The sequence below is a fragment of the Tupaia chinensis genome, unplaced genomic scaffold, assembly GCF_000334495.1.
Source record: "Tupaia chinensis unplaced genomic scaffold, TupChi_1.0 Scaffold145717_1, whole genome shotgun sequence".
NCBI lineage: Eukaryota > Metazoa > Chordata > Mammalia > Scandentia > Tupaiidae > Tupaia > Tupaia belangeri.
Window position 1 is genome coordinate 348,640 of NW_006205575.1, and position 20,103 is coordinate 368,742.

The 20,103-nt window shown below is 41.4% G+C and overlaps 1 protein-coding gene and 1 pseudogene across 2 annotated transcripts in view; one reads left to right on the forward strand and one right to left on the reverse strand.

Annotated features, from left to right (window-relative positions):
* Nucleotides 1-631: 631 nt before the first annotated feature.
* Nucleotides 632-20,103, reverse strand: part of MRPS27 (mitochondrial ribosomal protein S27) — a 104,916-nt gene continuing 85,444 nt past the window's right edge. The window contains exons 6-11 of one of the 2 annotated variants that reach the window (XM_006168341.3): nucleotides 19,340-19,418; nucleotides 15,279-15,394; nucleotides 12,519-12,621; nucleotides 7,822-7,964; nucleotides 4,785-4,946; nucleotides 632-1,819 (exon numbers count right to left, since the gene is read on the reverse strand). In XM_006168341.3, the coding sequence (XP_006168403.1) occupies nucleotides 1,580-1,819; nucleotides 4,785-4,946; nucleotides 7,822-7,964; nucleotides 12,519-12,621; nucleotides 15,279-15,394; nucleotides 19,340-19,418 (843 nt within the window). In that variant the 3' untranslated portion in view covers nucleotides 632-1,579. The other variant, XM_014584140.2, reaches the window with a different exon arrangement.
* LOC106733884 (E3 ubiquitin-protein ligase makorin-1 pseudogene) lies at nucleotides 9,422-10,595 on the forward strand (annotated as a pseudogene).

Genomic DNA, 20,103 nt, shown 5'->3' on the forward strand with positions numbered 1-20,103 from the left:
GGTGGCTGTTACTATTACAAATCCCAGTCTAATGAAGGGGAGTTGAAAGTATGTTGCTCATGGGACCAGCAGGTGGCATGGTGGTTAAGGGTGCTAGACTCCCTCATGGCTGACTGTGGTTCAAGTCCTGGACCTGGCAGCTTGCTTTCTCACTTTCCCTCTCTCTCTCTTTCTCTCTCTCTTGCTCTATCCCTCTCCGTTCAAATTCAAATTAAATAAATAAATAAAGTTAAATAAAATAATTCTAAAAAAAAAACTGGAAAGAAAAGAAAAGAAAAAAAAAAGAAAGTATGTTGCTCAAAATCAAAATAACAATGATGACAAGATTTCCTTTCAGGATCAGCAAGTGGTGTGGAGGTTAAGGTGACTGGATCCCATATATATCTGTCTGTGTGGTCTGAGTCCTGGACCAGGTGGCTTGAAAAACATGCCAGGTATGGCACATACAGGTGAGTGTGTGCCCACAATCTCGAGAGGAGAATGGAGAAGAAATTGCAGCAGAGCCATATCCCTTGGAGAAGTGATTTCTCACTTTCCCTTTCTGTTTGTGTCTGCTGAGTGTACACCCCCTATAGCAGGAAGAAAAAAAGCTTCCCTCTTTTCCTTTCCCCTAAAATAAAGAATACACCAAGATAATCCCAGAATGTTTATTCCACAGGTTCTTGATAAGAGCGCACATTCGATCCTGAATAAAAATACACCACCGTATGTAAAGGCAATATTACGTAACAAGTAAAAGCTCCCGTCTCACAGAGGAGAAACTTGGGAAAGGAATTTTTCATCTCCTGACAGTTTGACAATGTTCGCATCTCCTGCGCACTTTAAACTCCATCCCTTTTTTCATTTTCTTCAACTTCTGTAACCAGATGTGTTCACAAGTTGTGTGTGCGTGGGTGTATACACAACAGGCTCACTACACCTCCTGGATAAAGGAGCTGAGACGATGCTTGGGGAAGAAAGTTACCGGCACATAATCAACAAGCTGAGCTGAGGTGGCTTCACAGCTAAGGCTAGCTTTCTGCTCAAAACTCCTTACATTCCAAAAATGTCCCTGTGGGTGCCCGAAACATGAAAGCTGGGGGCTCATGGTATGGAGGTTGCTCCAGTCCTGAACTTCTCCTGGTGCAGGTGTGAAAGGCTGAGACCCAGTGGAAAGGAGAAAGTGGGAATGCGTGAATGTGCCACACCCAACTCGGTGCTGCCTGCACAGAGACTCAAGGCCACGTGGTCTCAGAACATGTGTGGGCTTGGGCTGAGGAGGGTGAGACCACGCAAAAGCCTGTGCTTGACCACCAGACTCTGCAGCCTCAGGTTCTCTCGCGGACTCTGAACGGCTGAAATCAATCCCCGGCCCCAGGATCTCGACCACAAGCCTCAGAGCCCTTTTAAGGTAGTAGCTGGTGGCTCTAGGTCAATACTTGCCAGTTCTGTCGTTCCACGGCCCTTTTTGGCACCTGAATGGGCAGGCTCCCACACATGTGGCCTGCTTTCAGAAAAGGAGAAGACGGGTGGAGGAAGCTCAGGAGGTTGTGGCCCAAGTCAAGGAGTTCTTCTGGGAGGTGCTGGGTCTGGGGGCCTGTTAGGCAGAAACTTTTGCTGCTTCCCGAGCCTGGTGCTCCTGCTTCGCCCTCTCTCTCTGCTCTTGTTCCCTCTGAATCAGCTGCACCCGCTCCAGATGCCACTGCTGCAGTTTCTGCTCATAGGTGGCGATATCCTCTGCTTCACAGGCAGGGAGCTTCTCCGCGAGAAGTTCAGTGGTCAAAGTCAAAAGGCTTTCCGACTCAACTCTGCCCAGAGTCTGAAGCTTAGAATGCAGGGCCTGTTGGAAACAAAGGGAAAAAGAGGAGAAGGGGGAACAGGAGGGATAAAATGAAAAACGATTAAGTCACCTGCAAAATATTCACACGTTTTGCTTGCAGGGAAAGGCAGTTTTTCGGGAGATTGTCATGCTGCCTTTCATCCAGGCACTGTTGGCTTCTGCCATTTTTTTCAGCTCAGCAAATTTGCTAAGATGTACACCACGTGATTTCTCCCTCTCTGCTCTCAAACAGTAAATGGAACTCCAGCTGCTGCAATTGCTCATTTGAAAACAGAGTCAGCACAAGTATAACAAATCTGCATTTCGATTCTGACCTACACCAAGCCAAGCAGCAAACTCCAAGAACTAGGATTCTGAGATGCAAACAAAATAGCAGAGGCTTCTGATAAAGTGGAACAAGCCCATCCGTATCTCTTCTTCAGAATATCTTAGATAAATGTTTGCTTCACTAGTGTTCCTTTCAATGGATGGAAATCAGTTGAAGGATTTCTCAGTAATGGCATGCTAATCAGCTCCCATGAGTGCTCGCACTGTTGTAAGCTTCCACCTGCTCATGTTCCACTGCAGGTCAGCATTTACACACTGGCTGCACACAGTTCCCTCTGAAATGGCAGCTTGTTTGGTCACTGTTGTATTTCTGGAGAAGCAAAGTGCAGTATTAAAAACATCAATCTACTTAAGTGCTTCAAGATGCAGATCATCAGAGAGCACCACTGATAGCCCCAGCTGTAGCTTATACTGTACATCCCCACTTTCCACAGACAAATGCAGTACACTGGCAAAATGACAAAGCCTTCAATAAAAGGGTGGAAGGCGGGCAAAGTCCGTGGGCCCCAAGAGTAGCCCAAGTTCTAGTGTGATGGGTCAGTCATACAGAAGTGGGTTCCAAACAAATGACCTCAGACTAATAAAAACCAGGCAATAGGAAGCAATGCAAATATAAAATGAAAAATGATTTATTTTTAGATGTCACTCTCCAAGTGGTTTGAGGTCAAAGAGATATGCTTGAGACACTACAATAAGAACTCGCCTGAGTCAGCAAATGTGCTCAAATCCAAAATCAGTCACTTGAGGTATTACAGCAGCTGGTGGCTCCAGTCTGACCACTTGCTGGTTTCGCATGCATTTCTCACAGTCTTGCTATTCCGTAATGTGGGAAGAAGAGTATCCAATACTCAGAGCTTGTGCAATGATATAGACAAAATGCAGAGGTGCCTAACACACAGCTAGCAGTTAATACACATTTATCTTTTTCTTTCTTTTGATTTTTATGGAGATGTGCTTGTTGAAGAGTGAGGGCTGAGAACTTAATGCAGGGACAGGTTGCTATTCTTTGAAACAAATTCATAAGGAATAAGAGAAAACAAACTGAAGTTTTATTTTTTTTTAAGAATTATTTATTTAATTTTATTTATTATACTATTATTTTTTGACTAGAGAGAGAGAGAGAGAGAGATGGAAAGTGAGAAAGCAAGCTGCCAGGTATAGGACTCGAACCGCAGTCGGCCATGTGGAAGTCAATTGCCTCAACCACTACAACATCTGCTGGCCCCAAGACTGAAGTTTTTAGGAGTAGTGTGACGACCTTGATGGAGCTATGTAGATTTTTTTATTTAGCCTTTATTTTTAATGAAAAATATGTATTTCATAACACACTACATATAGGCACACAAGAGACAGAGAGAGAGAGAGAAGCACTGTCTTCTAGGTCTGATCATGCTGCAAACCCCTTCCTCTAGTGCTCCAGATCATCAGATCTTGGGCACTTGCACACATGCTAGGTATGATTCAGGCTGCCAAGACTGGGGATTTGCACTGTAGTCACCATATAGCTTCCAGCACTGCAGTCACCATGTGGCTTCCAGCACCATAGTTCAGCATATTATCACTATACCATCATGGCTTGGCCTTTTTAACCTTTTTGAATCTACAAAGTTATGCAAAATTAAGAGGAAAGGATAGGTACACAAATTTTCAACCTAGCTCTACAGCTAATTCCGTGTACCTTGGGAACACTGACTAACCTACCTTTCTCAATTTCATATGATGAAAGAAAGAAGTTGAGCAAAGACCTTACAGAATTAATGAGTGAAAGAGCTGCTAAAAATACGATAGAATCCCCTTTAAAACATGGAGAAATAGGATTCCCACAGCTGGTTCAGTATAATTACCAAAAAGATTAAAATATAATAATCCAGTATATATCTCTTTGTCCCAAAATGACGTAAGAGGTCAGCGGCATGGTTGGGAAAGTTTTCTGCCATGTTCAAAGAATTCTCATCCAGGAAGCACTTTTTTTGGGGGGTGGTAGTGGTGGTGGTGGTATTCTAGGTAGATGAGAAGTAAAGCGAAGAAGAGGCTAAGAGTTGAAAAGTTGAACATGGTGCTTTTTCTGGGACGTGATTACAGAACATGTGGGATGTACAGAGTTGAAAGGTACCAAAGGTAGCCTGAGTGGTCAGGATTATTCTAGAAAGAAACAGTCTGTTTACATCTTCCACAAAGTAAAGCTGCCAAAGATAAGCAACAAAAGATGCCTGTATCTTACCTCTACATACTCAAATGTGACTTTGCAATATCTAACTGGGTTTGTGGGTTGTCAAGCACATTTAGTGCAATATGGAGAAATGACCAGATACTCTCCACCCAGCGTGAAAGGCAGGTTACTGCTATGAGGAGGCAAGCTATTATCCACCCATCAAGCACATTTCAGGGATGAGTGGGTAATGACATGCCGTCTTAGTGAACAAAACTGTGACCGATTAGTTCAAGTACAAAAAGAAGCATAAAAATTCCACTGGTTTCTTTTAAGGGCACTTCCTATATGAAGCAAAGGCAATTTTTGATGTCAGTTTTTAATGCCTTTGTCTGTGACACTGATGCACAGAGAGACAGCCTGTCTGTCACCACAGCAGAAGAACATGTTTTATGCATAGATGAGAGGGACCCGATGCTGCTGATTTACCTTAAATCGTTCCAGGTACTGTGGAAGCTTGGACTGTTCTGTTTCCTCTATGTCTAATTGCTCCACCAGTGTTTCTGGCCCCTGGCTGTCTTCACCTTCTGGGGACTGTTCCTCATCGGCTGGAGAAGTCAGAGCCTTCAGCACTACATCCAGTACACTGAGCTGCGGAGCAGAAAGAGGGTCAGGATCTTGTGGTCCTGATTGCACATTGTTTAGAGAGGCTGGAGGTGAGAGAAAGGATAAAACAGGATCTAAAAAACTGTGGGAAGATTTCTCATATAAAATGATAGAAAATAGAAATGGTATTTTTTTTTTCATATTAGAAACACTATCAGATGGCATGAAAAACTCAGTAGAAAACAAATGATACAAATAAGCAAGTAAGAGTGTTTTGTTCAAGTGAATCAGCACAATGGCAATTAAGCTCACTTTTTAAAAACGAGATTTTTGCTATAGGGCGCATGTGCTCACTGGAGAAGCAGAGGGAGACAGAGAAAGCAACAAATCACTCTGCCTCCCCGGGAGGGAGACGGCCATGCGGTAATCTCTTCTCCTTCATTCTCCTCCTGGGATTTTGGGCATGCATGCACATGGAACCGGCTTGAGTTTCAAGCTTCTGGATCCAGGCCTCAAACCGCGATTGGTCATGTGACGTAATCATTATGCCATCTGTTGGTCCCAAGTTCACTTTTTTCTTTTTTTTTGAGAGTTTTTTGCTACAGAGCACACGCACTTGCCAGAAAGACAGAGAGAGACAGAGATACAGAAAGCGAGAAATCACCATCACCCCCAGGGGGGATGGCCATGCTGTAATCCCTTCTCCTCCATTCTCCTCTTGGGATCTTGGGCACGCACGCACACGTTCCTGGTGTGAGTTTCAGCTGCTGGGTCTGGGACTTCAACCGCAGTTGACTACATGGGAGTCCAGCAACATAGCCATTATGCCAACTGCTGGTCCTCCAAGTTCATTTTTTTTTTTTTTTTTGAGAGGTTTTTGCTATAGGGTGCATGCGCTCGCCAGAAAGACAGAGAGATAGAAAGCGAGAAATCACCCCCAGGGCGGATGGCCACGCAGCAATCCCTTCTCCTCCATTCTCCTCTCGGGGTCTTGGGCACGCACGCACACGCGCCTGGTATGAGTTTAAGCCACTGAGTCCGGAACTCGAACTGCGATCGGCTACATGGGAGTTCAGCAACACAGCCATTATCCTAACTACTGGTCCCCCAAGTTCATTTTTTAATAAGCCAGTCAGAGTCCAAGAATTATGCTTGATGGGCACTAAAGTACCTCAACCGTCCCTATCTTTCTTTCTTATTTTGGATTTTGGGATAAAGGGAAAGAAAGAACAATACAGACCACAACCAACAAAGACATTCCAAATGTACGTTAAAGCCTCTGGATACAGGCAAGCACGTTCTCCCCAGGGAAAGATTTTAGTTCCCAGGGTATCTGTAAATTATGGGTCAGAGTAATCCACGTAGGCTGCCGGCAAAGGCTGAAGACACGTGTATGAAATTCACTTTAACTAGGTGAGTTCTATGACTTGTATAAGCAAATGAAAAAACAGAGATTTTCTTTTGTTTTTGACTGTTCTTCCCTCCACTTTTTCCCTGGGGTATACCTCCCCTGACCCATGGCGGGAGAGATGAGGGAGAGAAACGACGGTGAGATCAGCACAAGCACCTGCTTAAGACAGTGATTCATCTCATCCGTATCATTTTTTAGAACAAAAATCCAGAAAATATTGCAAGGCCCTTTCATATTAATACATCACACCCCGAACTAAGCACATACCATGTTCTTACAGACATGTGAATCATATTCCTAGTAAATCAGAATAAAAAGAATGCCAATCTGGCTCAGATTGGAAGGAACATTTCCCTGGCAAAGGATTTATGCATAATTGTGTGTTTTCGGTCACTAGCCTGACTACAGCAGAGTTCACACTTGAATAGCTAGAAATGCATATCCTTTGTTGTAAATGTCGGGGTACAAGGTGCCAGCACCAGACCTGAGCATCTTATAACTGAAAGGAAAACTGGGCTGAGCCCCACTGACCAGGCTCAAGATGAAAATAAGGGCTCCAAGGTAACTTGTTTTTTTGCACCCCCATCCCCACCCCAGTTGGGCATGGTCATGCTGCAATCAACCCCTTCTCCATTTCTCCATCCGGTCAGGGTTCTGGAATGCACATACATGTGTCCAGTGTGTTTTTCAGAATGCTGGGGCCAGGATTCTAACTGTGCAGTCAGTTGTGTGGGACCCACCAGGCCACAGGGTCTAGACCCTTTACACTCTGGTGATGAGACAGCCAATGTCCTTTTGGGCCTCACTCTGGCCAAGAAAGCTGCTTGTACAGGAGTGAATCCTGTGCCTCCCTGTGGGGTATAAGGCTTGCCATGTTTCCTAGAGTCTGAGCCAACAGAGAACACAGTGTCAAGGGTCCTAGGACCAGGAGAGATGAGTTTTGAGGTTGGTGGGAGGACCGTGTTCTCGTCCAGGCAAAGGGAACATTTCAGAACCCCGAAAGGAACATCTGATCCAGATCTCAGCATCAGACATTCACCATGGAACAAAAGTAAGACTGTGCTACCTTGTCTCCAGATTCATTTGAGGGTTTTTATGGGAAAAACATGCCTGTGGCCCTCAGAACCACATGAGGGAATAAGCATGCCAAACATACTTAAAATAAAAATTATCCTCTCTTGAACTTCCACTGAGATTTTTTTGCATGGAGTGGTGGTGGTAGAGCAGAAGCAGTGGAATGGGCAACATTTTATTTAACTTAGACTGAGTTTCAGGAGACAGGTTAGGTTTCCTCCTAGACAATGAACTATATATCAAAATTAATCTTATTTTTTAGTGCTTTTCGTCAGCAGTATTGACCATGTGTGTGGTTTTCCATGCCTTTTCAACTGGTTAAGTACCTGTTCTATTGAAAGTAGGGGTAAGGGGACGACCATGAAAACCCAATGCTCAGCTTCTTATGAGGAACATGAGACGGCAAAATCTCCGAGTCAGGGTTGAGGAACATACCGCTTCTCCACATAGCTTGACGTCTTCTGGGGAGGAGGCCACTGTCTCCATCACTCCAAGGGCTCGGTCAAGGTAGCCTGGCTTCCATATCAGAGGCATGTTGTGGTACACGGCTCGCAGCCCTTTCTGCAATTCTACCTTTCCTATAGCCAAAAAAAGAGGAGGTATGCTCAGTCATGTCTTCTCACTCCCTCTGAGACTGATCTCCTGAAGATGCCAGAGTGTATTCACTTTACAGCTCTAGAAACAGAGAAGGATCATTCTGAATCTGTATAAAAAGCCTCATCTCATCTGATGATGTGGTGACTCTTTAGATAAAAGATGAAGAATATGAGACAGCTCATTTTTTTGTGTGTGTTGGAGAGAAGTTTTTGCTATAGGACCAGAAAGAGAAATCATCCCCCAGGGGGAATGGCCATACCACAATCCCTTCTCCTCCATTCTCTTCTTGGGATCTTGGGCACACACACACACGCACCCAGCATGAGTTTAAGCCATCGGGTCCGGGACTTGAACTGCGGTCAACTACATAGAAGTTCAGCAACATAGCCATTATGCCAACTGCTGGTCCCAATAAACCTCATTTTATACATTATTTTGTTAAAGTTTTAGGCACAGGGCATGAAGACTTGCTGGAGAGGATAGAGATAGAGAGATAGTGAGAGAGAAAATGGGAAATCACTCCTGAGGGGCTGGCCATGCTGCAATCCTTTCTTTTCCATTCTCCTCCTGGGATTTTGGGCATTTGTACGTGAGTTTCAAGCCACCAGGTCTAGGACTTGAAATGTGGTCAGCCATGTGGGAGTCCAGCACCATAACCACTATGCTACCTGTTGGCCTCTATTTTAAGCATTTTTTAAAAAAACATAAAGTCATGCAAACCTATTTTCCTTCTTTTTCACTTAGGGTAGTGGAGATTATCATGAAGATGTATGAATCAATGGGCTGAAAGAAATTTAGAGGTTGATGTTTCTAAGTAGGGCTACTGTGAAAAAACAAGTTAATCAAAACACTGTTTTGTTTCAGAAACAAAATCTTCCCTAGAAAGGAAATTCCACAACTTTCCAACAGTGAAAACCATGTCAACATCAGACAACCCTTTCTGTCCGAAATGTTTAGTATTTTTCAAAATCCTCTAAAATACCTAATCTACTTATTTTAAAAAGTCTTATTTTCTTCCTCTTTCCTTTTATTTGAGCTTTATCAGATCTTAAATAATAGTCCTCGCAATCCTCTGGAATCTCCAGACATGATATTTCTCTTGGTTTTTCAAACCGTCTCAAATGGAGCTTTGGGTGTAAATGCCAGACAGCAGGGTCCTCCAGTGGAGGGGGTGCTGTATGTATTCGGTGGAGCAGAAACCCTCTTTCCACTAATGACCAGAGTCACTGAGCTGCCAGGTCTTAAATCCACCTTCACTTATCTTTCCTGGGAAGGAGGATTTGGGAAAGCTGTGGTAGGGTATACACAGACAAAGCTTATCAAGTGACAGCTAATTTTAGACCTGTTAGGTACTTGGGGCCAGACTGCAGTCACACTCTGGGCACTGTTTCCCTCAGGGCTGAGTGAGACTGTGCAGCAGCCAAGAGCTTTTGATCTGATGGCTGCCAGTCACAAAGATCCAGTGCCTCTGCTCACAAACAACAACAAAGTATATTTTCTTAGCCCTGCCAACTTCCTGAGCTATCCATGCAGTAGAACAGTCCGAAATGCCAATCTGAATGTAAAGGAAAACACAGGTAAATCAATATCAAAAGTATGTGTCAAATAAAGTAATATAGTTTTAATAATTTAAAAATAATTTTATAAAGAATTACATATTTAATTTTATTTATTATCATCATTTTAAAAAAATTTGATCAGAGAGATACAGAGGGGAAAAGTGAGAAAGCAAGCCATCAGAGAAACTCTCACAGATCAGCTCTGTTCCAATCTAGTTCTCTGCCATTCTGTGATGCTTTGGCCCTTCCACATGGCCAGAATCATATGAGCATAGCAAGTCACTGAAATAGGAAAATGCAACAGCTATAGATCTAACAGCAAAATCATCACTCGCTACTTCATCAAATCTCCCATCTGTAGTTGGACCACTTGCTGAAATGAATATGGCCGAAGCTGAGTCGCGAAATTCCAACTTGGCAACAGTAGGAGCAGGTTCTGATGACCGGGTGAATGCCATTGAGTTGTCCCTGGGCAGCCCTACTGTGCAGACTGCCCTTTCCTGCACTAAAGTACCCCTGCAGGACTCAGTGGCCAAGGAAGAATCTAAGAAGAGCCAAGTGCCCTGGAGACCAAGAAGCAGCTGTGCCCCTACGCCGTGGTGGTGGTGGTGGTGGTGCTGCTACAGCGAGAACTGTGTGTCTGTGTCTATCTCCACAGGGACATGTGTGACGTGTGTGGACTGCAGGTCCTGCACCCGATGGATGTGGCCCAGAGACCATAGTACATACAATCTTGCGTTGAGGCCCATGAGAAGGACGTGGAGCTGTCACTTGCAATGCAATGTAATAAGACCATGGTGTGTGGGATCTGCATGGAGGTGGTCTATGAGAAAGCCAACCCCAGTGAGCGCCTCTTTGGGATCCTATCCAACTGCAACTACACCTACTGTCTCAAGTGTATCCGCAAATGGAGGAGTGCTAAGCAACTTGAGAGTAAGGTCATAAAGTGAGACTCCTCCCAATCTTTGTGATTTCTATTTTGAGGAAGAATTTAATACCTTGTGCCAACTTCCAACCTGATGGACTGCATTTAAATGCATGTATTTTATCTCGAAACTGGGGCATTCTTTTAATTGGCATTTTTTTTCTTTTTTTTATGTATTTCAGCTAGCTTCTAGGTTGGCTGATCTATCTACTTTTGTTTGAATGTGTAAACCCTATGTACCCGTTAGTAGAATCTTCGTGCCTTTTCTAAGGAGATTATGTTTAATGGATTGGCCAGTTTGGGCTCTGAACAAACTTATCTAGCTCTGAATCTATGTTTCCTGACATTTTATTTATATTTTCCACTTTCTTATTATATCATCCATTAAGCTAGCCAATTATCTACCATCCTTTAAAGACTGTACTCATAACTGAACAAAAACATAATCTAAAAAGAGCAAAGTTACAAGAAATAAATTTATGTAAACAAAAAAGAGAAAGAAAGAAAGAAAAAGTCATGAGGTCTGAAATTCAAACTGAAGTTGGCTGTATGGGAGTCCAGCACCCTAACCACCACATCACCGGCCAGCCCTAAAAATTATTCTTTTTTTGGAGAGGTTTTTGCTATAGGGTGAATGCGCTCACCAGAAAGACAGAGAGAGACAGAGACAGAAAGCGAGAAATCACCCCCCCAAATGGGGATGGCCACGCCGTAATCCCTTCTCCTCCATTCTCCTCTTGGGATCTTGGGCACACACGCACATGTGCCTGGTGTGAGTTTAAGCAGCCGGGTCTGGCACTCGAACCACGGCTGACTACATGGAAGTCCAGTGACATTGCCATTATGCCAACTGCTGGCCCCCCTAAAAAATGATTTTTAAGGAGTAGTCAACTCTTTTGTTAGTCTTCTAGTCAGTCAGATAAACTCTAAAGTTCACTTCTCTGAGTTAGTTTATGTCAGAACTAGCATCCAAGAATGCCAATACCACATTTTGCTGGCAAAGATCAATTTCCAAAACAGTTGAACTAGGCTGCCCTATATCCTAACGGTTAAGGGGGCCAGATCCCACGTGGCAGAACACTGTTCGAATCCCAGTCCCTGCAGCTTGAAAGACAACCAAGCACGTGTGCATGCATTCCCCAAACCTCAACAGGATGCAGAAATGGAAAAGAAAGGAGTGCAGGGTGACCATGTCCCATGGGAGGGTGCATTTTCCCTGTCCTGCTGGTGAGTACACATATCCTCCCTCTGGCAATGATAACAAACAAACGAAGAGAAGCCAGACTGCTGTAACTTTGATGATTTCCAGAAAACAGAGGTAGGCAGAGGAAAGTATGATCAAGAGAAGGTGCTTCTTTCCAGATGCCTAACTACTTGAGAGAAAATAGAAGAGTAATGAAATAACATGCATTTAATAAATCAGGAATTGTTCTATACACATGTCATTTGAATATATTTGCCCAGTTTCAACATAACCCAAATTCTACTGTCACTCCTCAGAAGGTTTTGTCCTCTTCACCAGTCTGATGTTCAACAATCAGGGCCCAAAAGTAATAGTGCAATCACACTGCACCAATAAGCCACTCTGCTCTTCTCAAAGTGCTACTAGTTGTGCTCTCGGAGTTTCTCTTCTCTCATGTGAAAACAATGCTGAAAGTACAAGTCTAACCCTAACTCTTTAATTTTTATATCCTGGACTTCAGGTTTAAAGAGAAAGGAGTATCTTTGTTAATACTGCATAAGAGCCTACTGGCTGATTCTCCCTAAAGAGGACAGAACTTTCCTTCCCAAACTTCTTCACACTGATTCCTATTTAATATTACCTAGTGCCACCAGAGCTAGCTCTGCTTTCCCAGTGGAGAGAGGTTTGAAGAACTTTATTCACTCTCTCATGTCATAACTGTAAGGCCACAGAGGAATAGTTTTATGTCTAAAAATTATAATTGCAATTTCTCTAGTAAATCTAAATCAAATTATGATTTTATTATGAAGTGGGAGAATGCATCAATTTTCCCCATAAAGAACTATATTGTAAGGGTCACTTGACTTACCAAGAAGTGCATAGCCATACAACTGGGAACTCAAACCCACTGTGTTCTTTTGCTTTAGGCCTGGAAGTAACAGGGATGCACCAAAGTTTCGCTCCTCTTCCCACTGCAACAGAATATACCATATCAGTCGACCCAGGCAATGAATACTTTATGCAAAAATGTGATTTTTTAGTGATGTGGAGAAAAAAAAATGTTATATAGCATTAGGAATAAAAAAGCAAAACAACAAAGCTATGAATATACATTATAATTCCAATTTTGTAAATAAGAGGTATTTAAGTTTGAAGAGAAATTCAGGAAAGAAATATTCTATATGGTAACAAACTTCTGGGTAGTGAAATTATGAGTAATTATGGTCTTTTTCTTCTTTTCATTCTTTTTAAAAATTGTGGCAATGAATAAGAGTTCCTTTTACAATCAGAAAAGCAAAACAAAACAAAAATAAAAGTACACTTTAGACAAACACTGACTTGAGATAACCAGTACGATTCAAAGTGCTGTTGGTCCCATAATCACTCACAGTGCTATGGCATGAGGGAGCAGGCTTTCATGTTTTAAACAATTCAGCAATGATAAGATTTGTCTTTCACAGTGTTAAAATAAATACCACTATTAGGTTGCTTTTAGATAGATTTGTGCCTCTGAAAAACAAATTAGGCAATCAGAAACACTTAGTAATAATTTCTTTCAATCCAAGGTATAAAATTACACTTCAATAAAACTGAAGCCTTTTGAGACATGGGAGAAAAAAACCTAAGTACTGCTAAGCCTGCTGCAGACTAATAACATTCTTCGGGAGTTTGCTGGAAATACAGGGCCCAGAGAACCTTAGCAACTCCCTGGTGACTTTCGTAGTGCCATTTGAGTTCACACTGGCCAGAACTGGAGCCTTGCTGACTTTGAAATACTAGTCACAGAGCTCAGTCTACCCTGCACCAGTCTCTGCACTCTGAGGGCAGGGAGGAAGCAGGAGGATGTGCACGAGGTCTGCCGGCTACAGCTGTAGCTGGGTGTAAATGGGGCACCTCAAGTGCTAAGAGATACCCCAACCTTTTTACTGTGAATGGCCAAAACAAGAGTCATTTCTTTAGGTTTCTCTAAACCTTTGGGGAAAAAAACTAAAGACCTTGCAAGAAAAACCACACCTCCCTAAGCACTTCTGTGTTTACTTTACAAATAAGGAAAAGAGCCAGCCATTGTGGACCAGGTCATTTTACTTTGGAAAGCAAACAACTCTGGACCAGCAGGTGGCATGGTGGTTGAGGCAGCTGGATACCACATGGCCAACTACACAGTTCAAGTCCCAGACCCAGAAGCTTGGAAAACACATTGGATGTGCCTGCCCCAAATCCTTATAGAATGGAGGAGTGGGGACTGCAGTGGTAGGGTGCTTTCTCATTTTCCCTTTCTGTCTCTCTCCCACAAGCACATATTCTCTACAGGAAAAGAAACAAACAAAAAAGCATACTACTCTAATCTAGGGAAGTGTGATTTTCCCCTCATAAATTGCATGAAAAGTAGGCCCTGTGAATAATCAATAAAGAGGTTTAATTTTTTTTTTTCCCTGTAGGAAAGAACATGAGTTGTAGTATTAGGATGAAATAGGGGCTAAAAGCCAAATGGGCGGTAAAATAAGCGACAGCTATCCATGATGTGCCAAGCCAGGCATCAAGCAGGGTGGTGAGGGTGAATGGGTTGATGGTAGCTCTAAAGTGACCTTGAAAACACATGAATGTCTTAGAAGTTTTGATGGCTGGGAATCCTTTATCTACAGCTGCTTATATGATAAATTATTATTTCCTTTTTTAGAGAGATTTTTGCCATAGGGTGTGTGTACTTGTTAAAGAGACAGAAAGAGGGGGATAGCCACATGCAACCCCTTCTCCTCTACTCTCCTCTCAGGATTTTGGGCACACATGTACATGTGCCTAGTGTGAGTTTCAAGCTGCCGAATCTGGGACTCCAACTACAATTGGCTATGTGGGAGTCCAGCAATGTAACCATTACACCACCTGCTGTTCTCGATGATAAATTATGTTAGTAAATATTAGCTATTATTGTTATTATCTTAGGATAGCAATAAACAATGACCAAATACCCTACTCTAAGTTAAGCTAAGGGCTGAAATTAAAACTTGGTTATTTTGGACCTTCCAATACACAAATTACCTAAACCAACCTTAGGAAAATACTGATGCAAATTAAATAATCAGTATTGAATACTGATTATTGTGGTGGTCAAAGTTGTGGTCAAAGTTAGCTGCCTCATAACTTCTTTGATATGCCCTGTTCAGCTCTCAATGCTTGTCAATGGCCCACTTCTGAATGCTGGACAAGTCTAAGTCAGGTTTCAAAATGTGCAACAGGACTTGAGACTTTCTCAAGTGGAAGAATACTATGGTACTCTGCCAGAAAGCAGTAACTAAAATGTAGAGCACCAACACTCATTTCTGGATGTGCATGGCTAGAGCTATACATTAGATACTTGTTTTTGTTTGCTTTTTAGAGAGAGATTTTTGCTACAGGGCACGTGTGTTTGCACGTATGCGCGCGGGCCTGGCGTAATTCTTATGCCACCGGGTCCAGGACTTGAACTGTGGTTGACTACATGGGAGCCCAGTGATGAAACCATTATGCCATTTGCTGGTCCCACTTTTTTCCAAATTCTAAAGGCCAAGTTTTCCCTAGCAAACTCAGACCTGAGTGGCCACGGCTTGTGTTATCTAAAGCTCTCGGTACTGCTGTAGAGCACATCACTTACACTTAAGTCTGTCTTCTTTGCCAGACAATGGTATAAAACATGGAGGGAGAGAAGCTGGGTAGAAGGCATGTCAAAGGCTTCTTGCATCATAATCTCAAAAACCACAGATAATGCATCTGGCAAGAAGATAAAAGCAAAATTGAAAGAAAATTAGTTACTGAAGGTAACATCAGCAAATCTCTAGTTATGGTTAAAATGTACAATGTGGTAGAAGAATAAGTAGAATTAAGTAAAAACTGTTTGTGTGGGTTCTTCCTCACACCAAGTCTTTTCTGAGATTTTAGCTTCTACTGTACCCGTGTGCTACATATTGAGTGATGTTTTGATCAGTGACAGAGTACACATACGACAGTGGTCTCACAAGATCACAATGGAGCTGAAAAATTCCTGTGCCCTAGAGATGTCTTTAGTTGTCGGAATGTTGGTGCACAAAGCATTACTCACATGTTGGTAGTTACGCTGGTGTAGACAAGCCAACTACACTGCTAGTCATGAAAAAAGTACAGCACATTCTTACATATTACACATCAAGCGCCTAATACGTGATCATAACAATATGACTATGTTACTGCTGTAAGTTTTTACTATACCACACTTTCATTCTTTTAGAGTATACTCCTTGTACTTTTTTAAAAAATAGTTTACTGCAAAATAGTTCACTGTGTTACACTGGCAGCAGTCTCATACATCCTATGTTCAAGTCTCTTGACTGCATCATTTTCTTTTGGGCATGATTTATCTTCATTTTTGTTGTTCTTTTTTTTTTTTTTTTTCTTGAGAGGGTTTTGCCATAGGGTGCGTGCGCTCGCCAGACAGACAGAAAGCGAGAAATCACCCCCCAGGGGGGATGGCCACACCGCAATCCCTTCTCCTCCATTCTCCTCTCGGGATCTTGGGCATGCATGCACATGTGCCGGGCGTGAGTTTTAAGCCACCGGGTTCGGGACTTGAACCACGGTCGACTACATGGGAGTCCAGCGACATAGCCATTACGCCAACTGCTGGTCCCCATTTTTGTTGTTCTTGTTGTTCTTCACGATCCTTCTAGTGAGATGAAATGTGGAGACAGAAGACACTGATATTGATAAATCCTGACCCTGCACAGACTTAAGCTACTGTGTTGTGCTTGTCAATAAATTTGCTTGCTTCTTTTTTTAAAGTTTAAAGAGAAAATAATTATATAGAAAAAAGTTTATAGAAAAAAAAATAAATTTTTTTTGCTTAACTTTTTTTTTGTTTTAAGGCAAGGGTTATTACAAAAGAGTAGAAAACAAAATGTGAAATGTTTATAAAGTGAAAAAGCTACAGCAAGCTAAGGCTAACTCATTACTAAGGAAAGAAAAATAATTATAAATAAATGTAGTGCAGCTTAAGTGTACAGTGTTTATACAGTCTATCGTAGTGTACAGTAATGTCCTAAGCTTTTACATTCACTCATCACTCACTCACTGACTCACCCACCGCAACTTCCAGGTCTGTAAGCTCCCTTCATGGTAAGTGTCCTATACAAGTATATAATTTTTTATCTTTTATATTGTATATTTTATTTATTTATTTTTTTAAGAGTGTGTATACATTCACCAGAAAGAGACAGAGAGAGAGATGGAAGAGGGAAAAAGCCACCCCTAATGAGGTATGGTCACGCTGCAATCTTTTCTCCATTTCTCTACCCTGTTAAGATTTTGGGTGCGCATGCATACATGCCATGCACACATATATACACACACGTGCATATCCAGCATTTTCTTCAGTCACTGAGACTGGCATTCAAACCATGCAGGCAACCACCAGGAATCCAGCTGCCTCAACCATCAGGTCATGGAGATGACCCTTCTATACCCTTTCTATTTCACCAATACTTCCCATTGTGTTACCAATGGCCTACAGTGTTCAGTATAGTAACACGCTGCATAGGTTTGTAGCTTTGGAGCAATAGGCTATATATCATATAGCCTATATACCATCTAGGCTTGTGTAAGAATACTCTATAATGTTCACACCACAATGAAACTGCCTAACGAAACATTTCTCAGAACATATCCCTGCGGTTAAGCAGTGCATGACTGCGTATACTATAATTACTAAGTCAGGTGCCAGCATACCAATATCTGTAAGGACAATGAATATACCACTTTATTTCTCTTGGTTCTCAGTATCATTTCCATAACGATGAAATAATATGTGCACCATTTACTTCAACAAACTTTTGGATAGTCCAACTAGATAACACATATGAAAATGCCTTGTGGGCCAGCAGATGGCTGACGGCAAGGTTTGAGTCTTGGACATGGTGGCTTGAAAAACACACCGGGTTGTATACATGTGTGTAACTAAAATCCTGAGAGAAGAATAGGAGAAAGGAGATTATAGCATGGGTCATCCCCTCTGAGGGCTGCTTTCTCACTTTCCCTCTCTCTCTGTCTGTCTCCGCCAAGCGTACATGCCTTATTAAAAAAAAAAAAATATGTCTGGTAAACTGTGAAACAAATTAATTTAAGGCATCATGAGAAGAACTAAGGCCTGTGCAAAGAGGGCATATATTTTAAGGTCACCCTGACAAACACAGCAGAGGGGCAGGCTGACTGTCCCATTCTCTGTTCTGGTAGTTTTGACCTGTTAAGGCAGAAGAGAATAAATGCTGGAGGAAATACTAACTCACAGGTATGACTTCAAAGACACAAAACTGATGGCTATAAAAAAATTGGACAATAAAACTGTTTAGAAGACTTGAAAGAAGAGAAAGGAAAATACACATTCATAAATCATAAACCCCTGAGTGTAGCATAGAACATTAAACATTTGTTAGCACATGAATGCTGGTCAAGTTCAAGTTATTTTCTTCCATTAATAATTTGTTATTAAAGAACATTAACATTGGGACCAGCAGTTGGCATAATGGCTATGTTGTTGGACTCCCATGTAGTTGACTGTGGTTTGAGTCCTGGACCTGGTGGCTTAAACTTACGCCAGGCGTGTATACATGCATGCCCAAGATCCCAAGAGGAGAATGGAGGAGAAAGGGTTGCAGCATGGCCATCTGGGGGATTATTTCTTACTATCTATCTCTCTCTTTCTCATGAGCACACGTGCCCTCTAGCAAAAACCTCTCAAAAATAAATAATGCCTACACATATTACAAGCATGACAATTTTTAAAAAGAATTATACATTTAATTTTATTTATTATCTTTTTTTTTCTTTTTTTTTTTTAATTTGCTACAGGTCACATGTGCTTACCAGAAAAATACACAAACACACACACACACAGAAAGTGAGAAAACAAGCAGCCAGGTCCAGGACTTGAACCACACTAAACCATACAGGAGTCCAGCACCCTAACCACTACACCACCTGCTAGTCCCACAACAAATGTTTATAACCGAGTAATTCTGTTAACCAGTTACTGCACACTCCTAACTATAAAAGAGCCCCGATTTGCAGCTGTTCCTAGCCTGCTGGTTTTGTATGCTGTTATGGTTTGAATGTGGCCATGGGGCTGAATTTTTATATTCTTTTTGCAACTGGGGAAAATGAGATAGACAAACCAGGAAGTCATCTAGTAAATCAATAGCAAAATAAGGACCTGGAATAGATTTTCCTTTAAATAAACAAATCAGTAATATCTTAAAAGAACACAAAGCCAAAAAGTCATTTTCTTTTTTTAAAAAAAAGTCCCAGTCTCATCAACTGTTCATTACTGAATCCAAAATTACACATGAAAATAATTTTGTATGTATACTCTGCATTCCAGTCAGTTTAAGAAGTTAAATTAGATCAGCTTATATAATTCATCTATTTTTCCTTTATAATTATTTATGTACTTGTATTTTCTATCCTTACAAACATAGAAAAGAACAATATTTAAAAAAATGTTTGCATCAATAATAATCTTCATCAAAACTTTTCTGACCAAAAGAGTAATGTAAAGAAATGTCATTAAGAAATACAAAGGAGAGAAAAGTGCCCATATTTCCAAGCAATTATCTAACCTTATGAGTCATAGCTTCTTCCTGGGAGCTGGAAGCCTTATTATAATAACTGACTCTGGGTTTGGTTTCTTACCTTTGTAATTTTCTTTCTTTATAAAAGAATCCATCAGTAAATTGAATGTAAAGTTATCTGGGAAAATTCCATATTGAACCTGTAATGAAAATGAAAATAAAAGAAAAAAAGAGAAAAATGTCTACTTTAATTCAGTCTGTAATATATGCTTATGTATTATTCAGGATAAAACCTGCCACCATTAACTTTAAAATATGTGACTATCATTTTACAGCATCTGTGACAGTGAAATAGAAGCTGTGACTCATGAGGGTTGGTAATTGGAACTGTTGGTCAGGGTGAGAAAGTTGTGTGTGGGTGTCTGATATAAGACAATTGATATATGAAAAATGAAGCTCAATCTTAACACCTTGTCACTGCTAAAGAAAGAAAAAAGAAAGAAAAAAGAAAGAAAAAAGAAAGAAAAAAAAAAGCCAACCTGAACCAAACCAGTTCAGTGATTCTTTTGATAAGGTATGAGTAACAAGGCAAAAATAAACTCTCATGAGAAAGCATGCATTATGCAGCATTTTATGGTCCTTCACTTGCCTTTTAAACACCCAAGAAATATGCCAACAAATATTTACTGCTATCTAAGCTGCTAGGATATAGTATTTACAATAGCTGAATATTTGAGAATTCATACTTCTTAAACTTTCTTTAGCACCTGTGTCAGAATTTTCTAAGAATACTTTTTTCAAGAAATACTTAATTTTATTTATTATTATTACTATTTTAAAATTTGCTATAGGGTATATGCACTCACGGGGGGGGGGGGGGGGGGG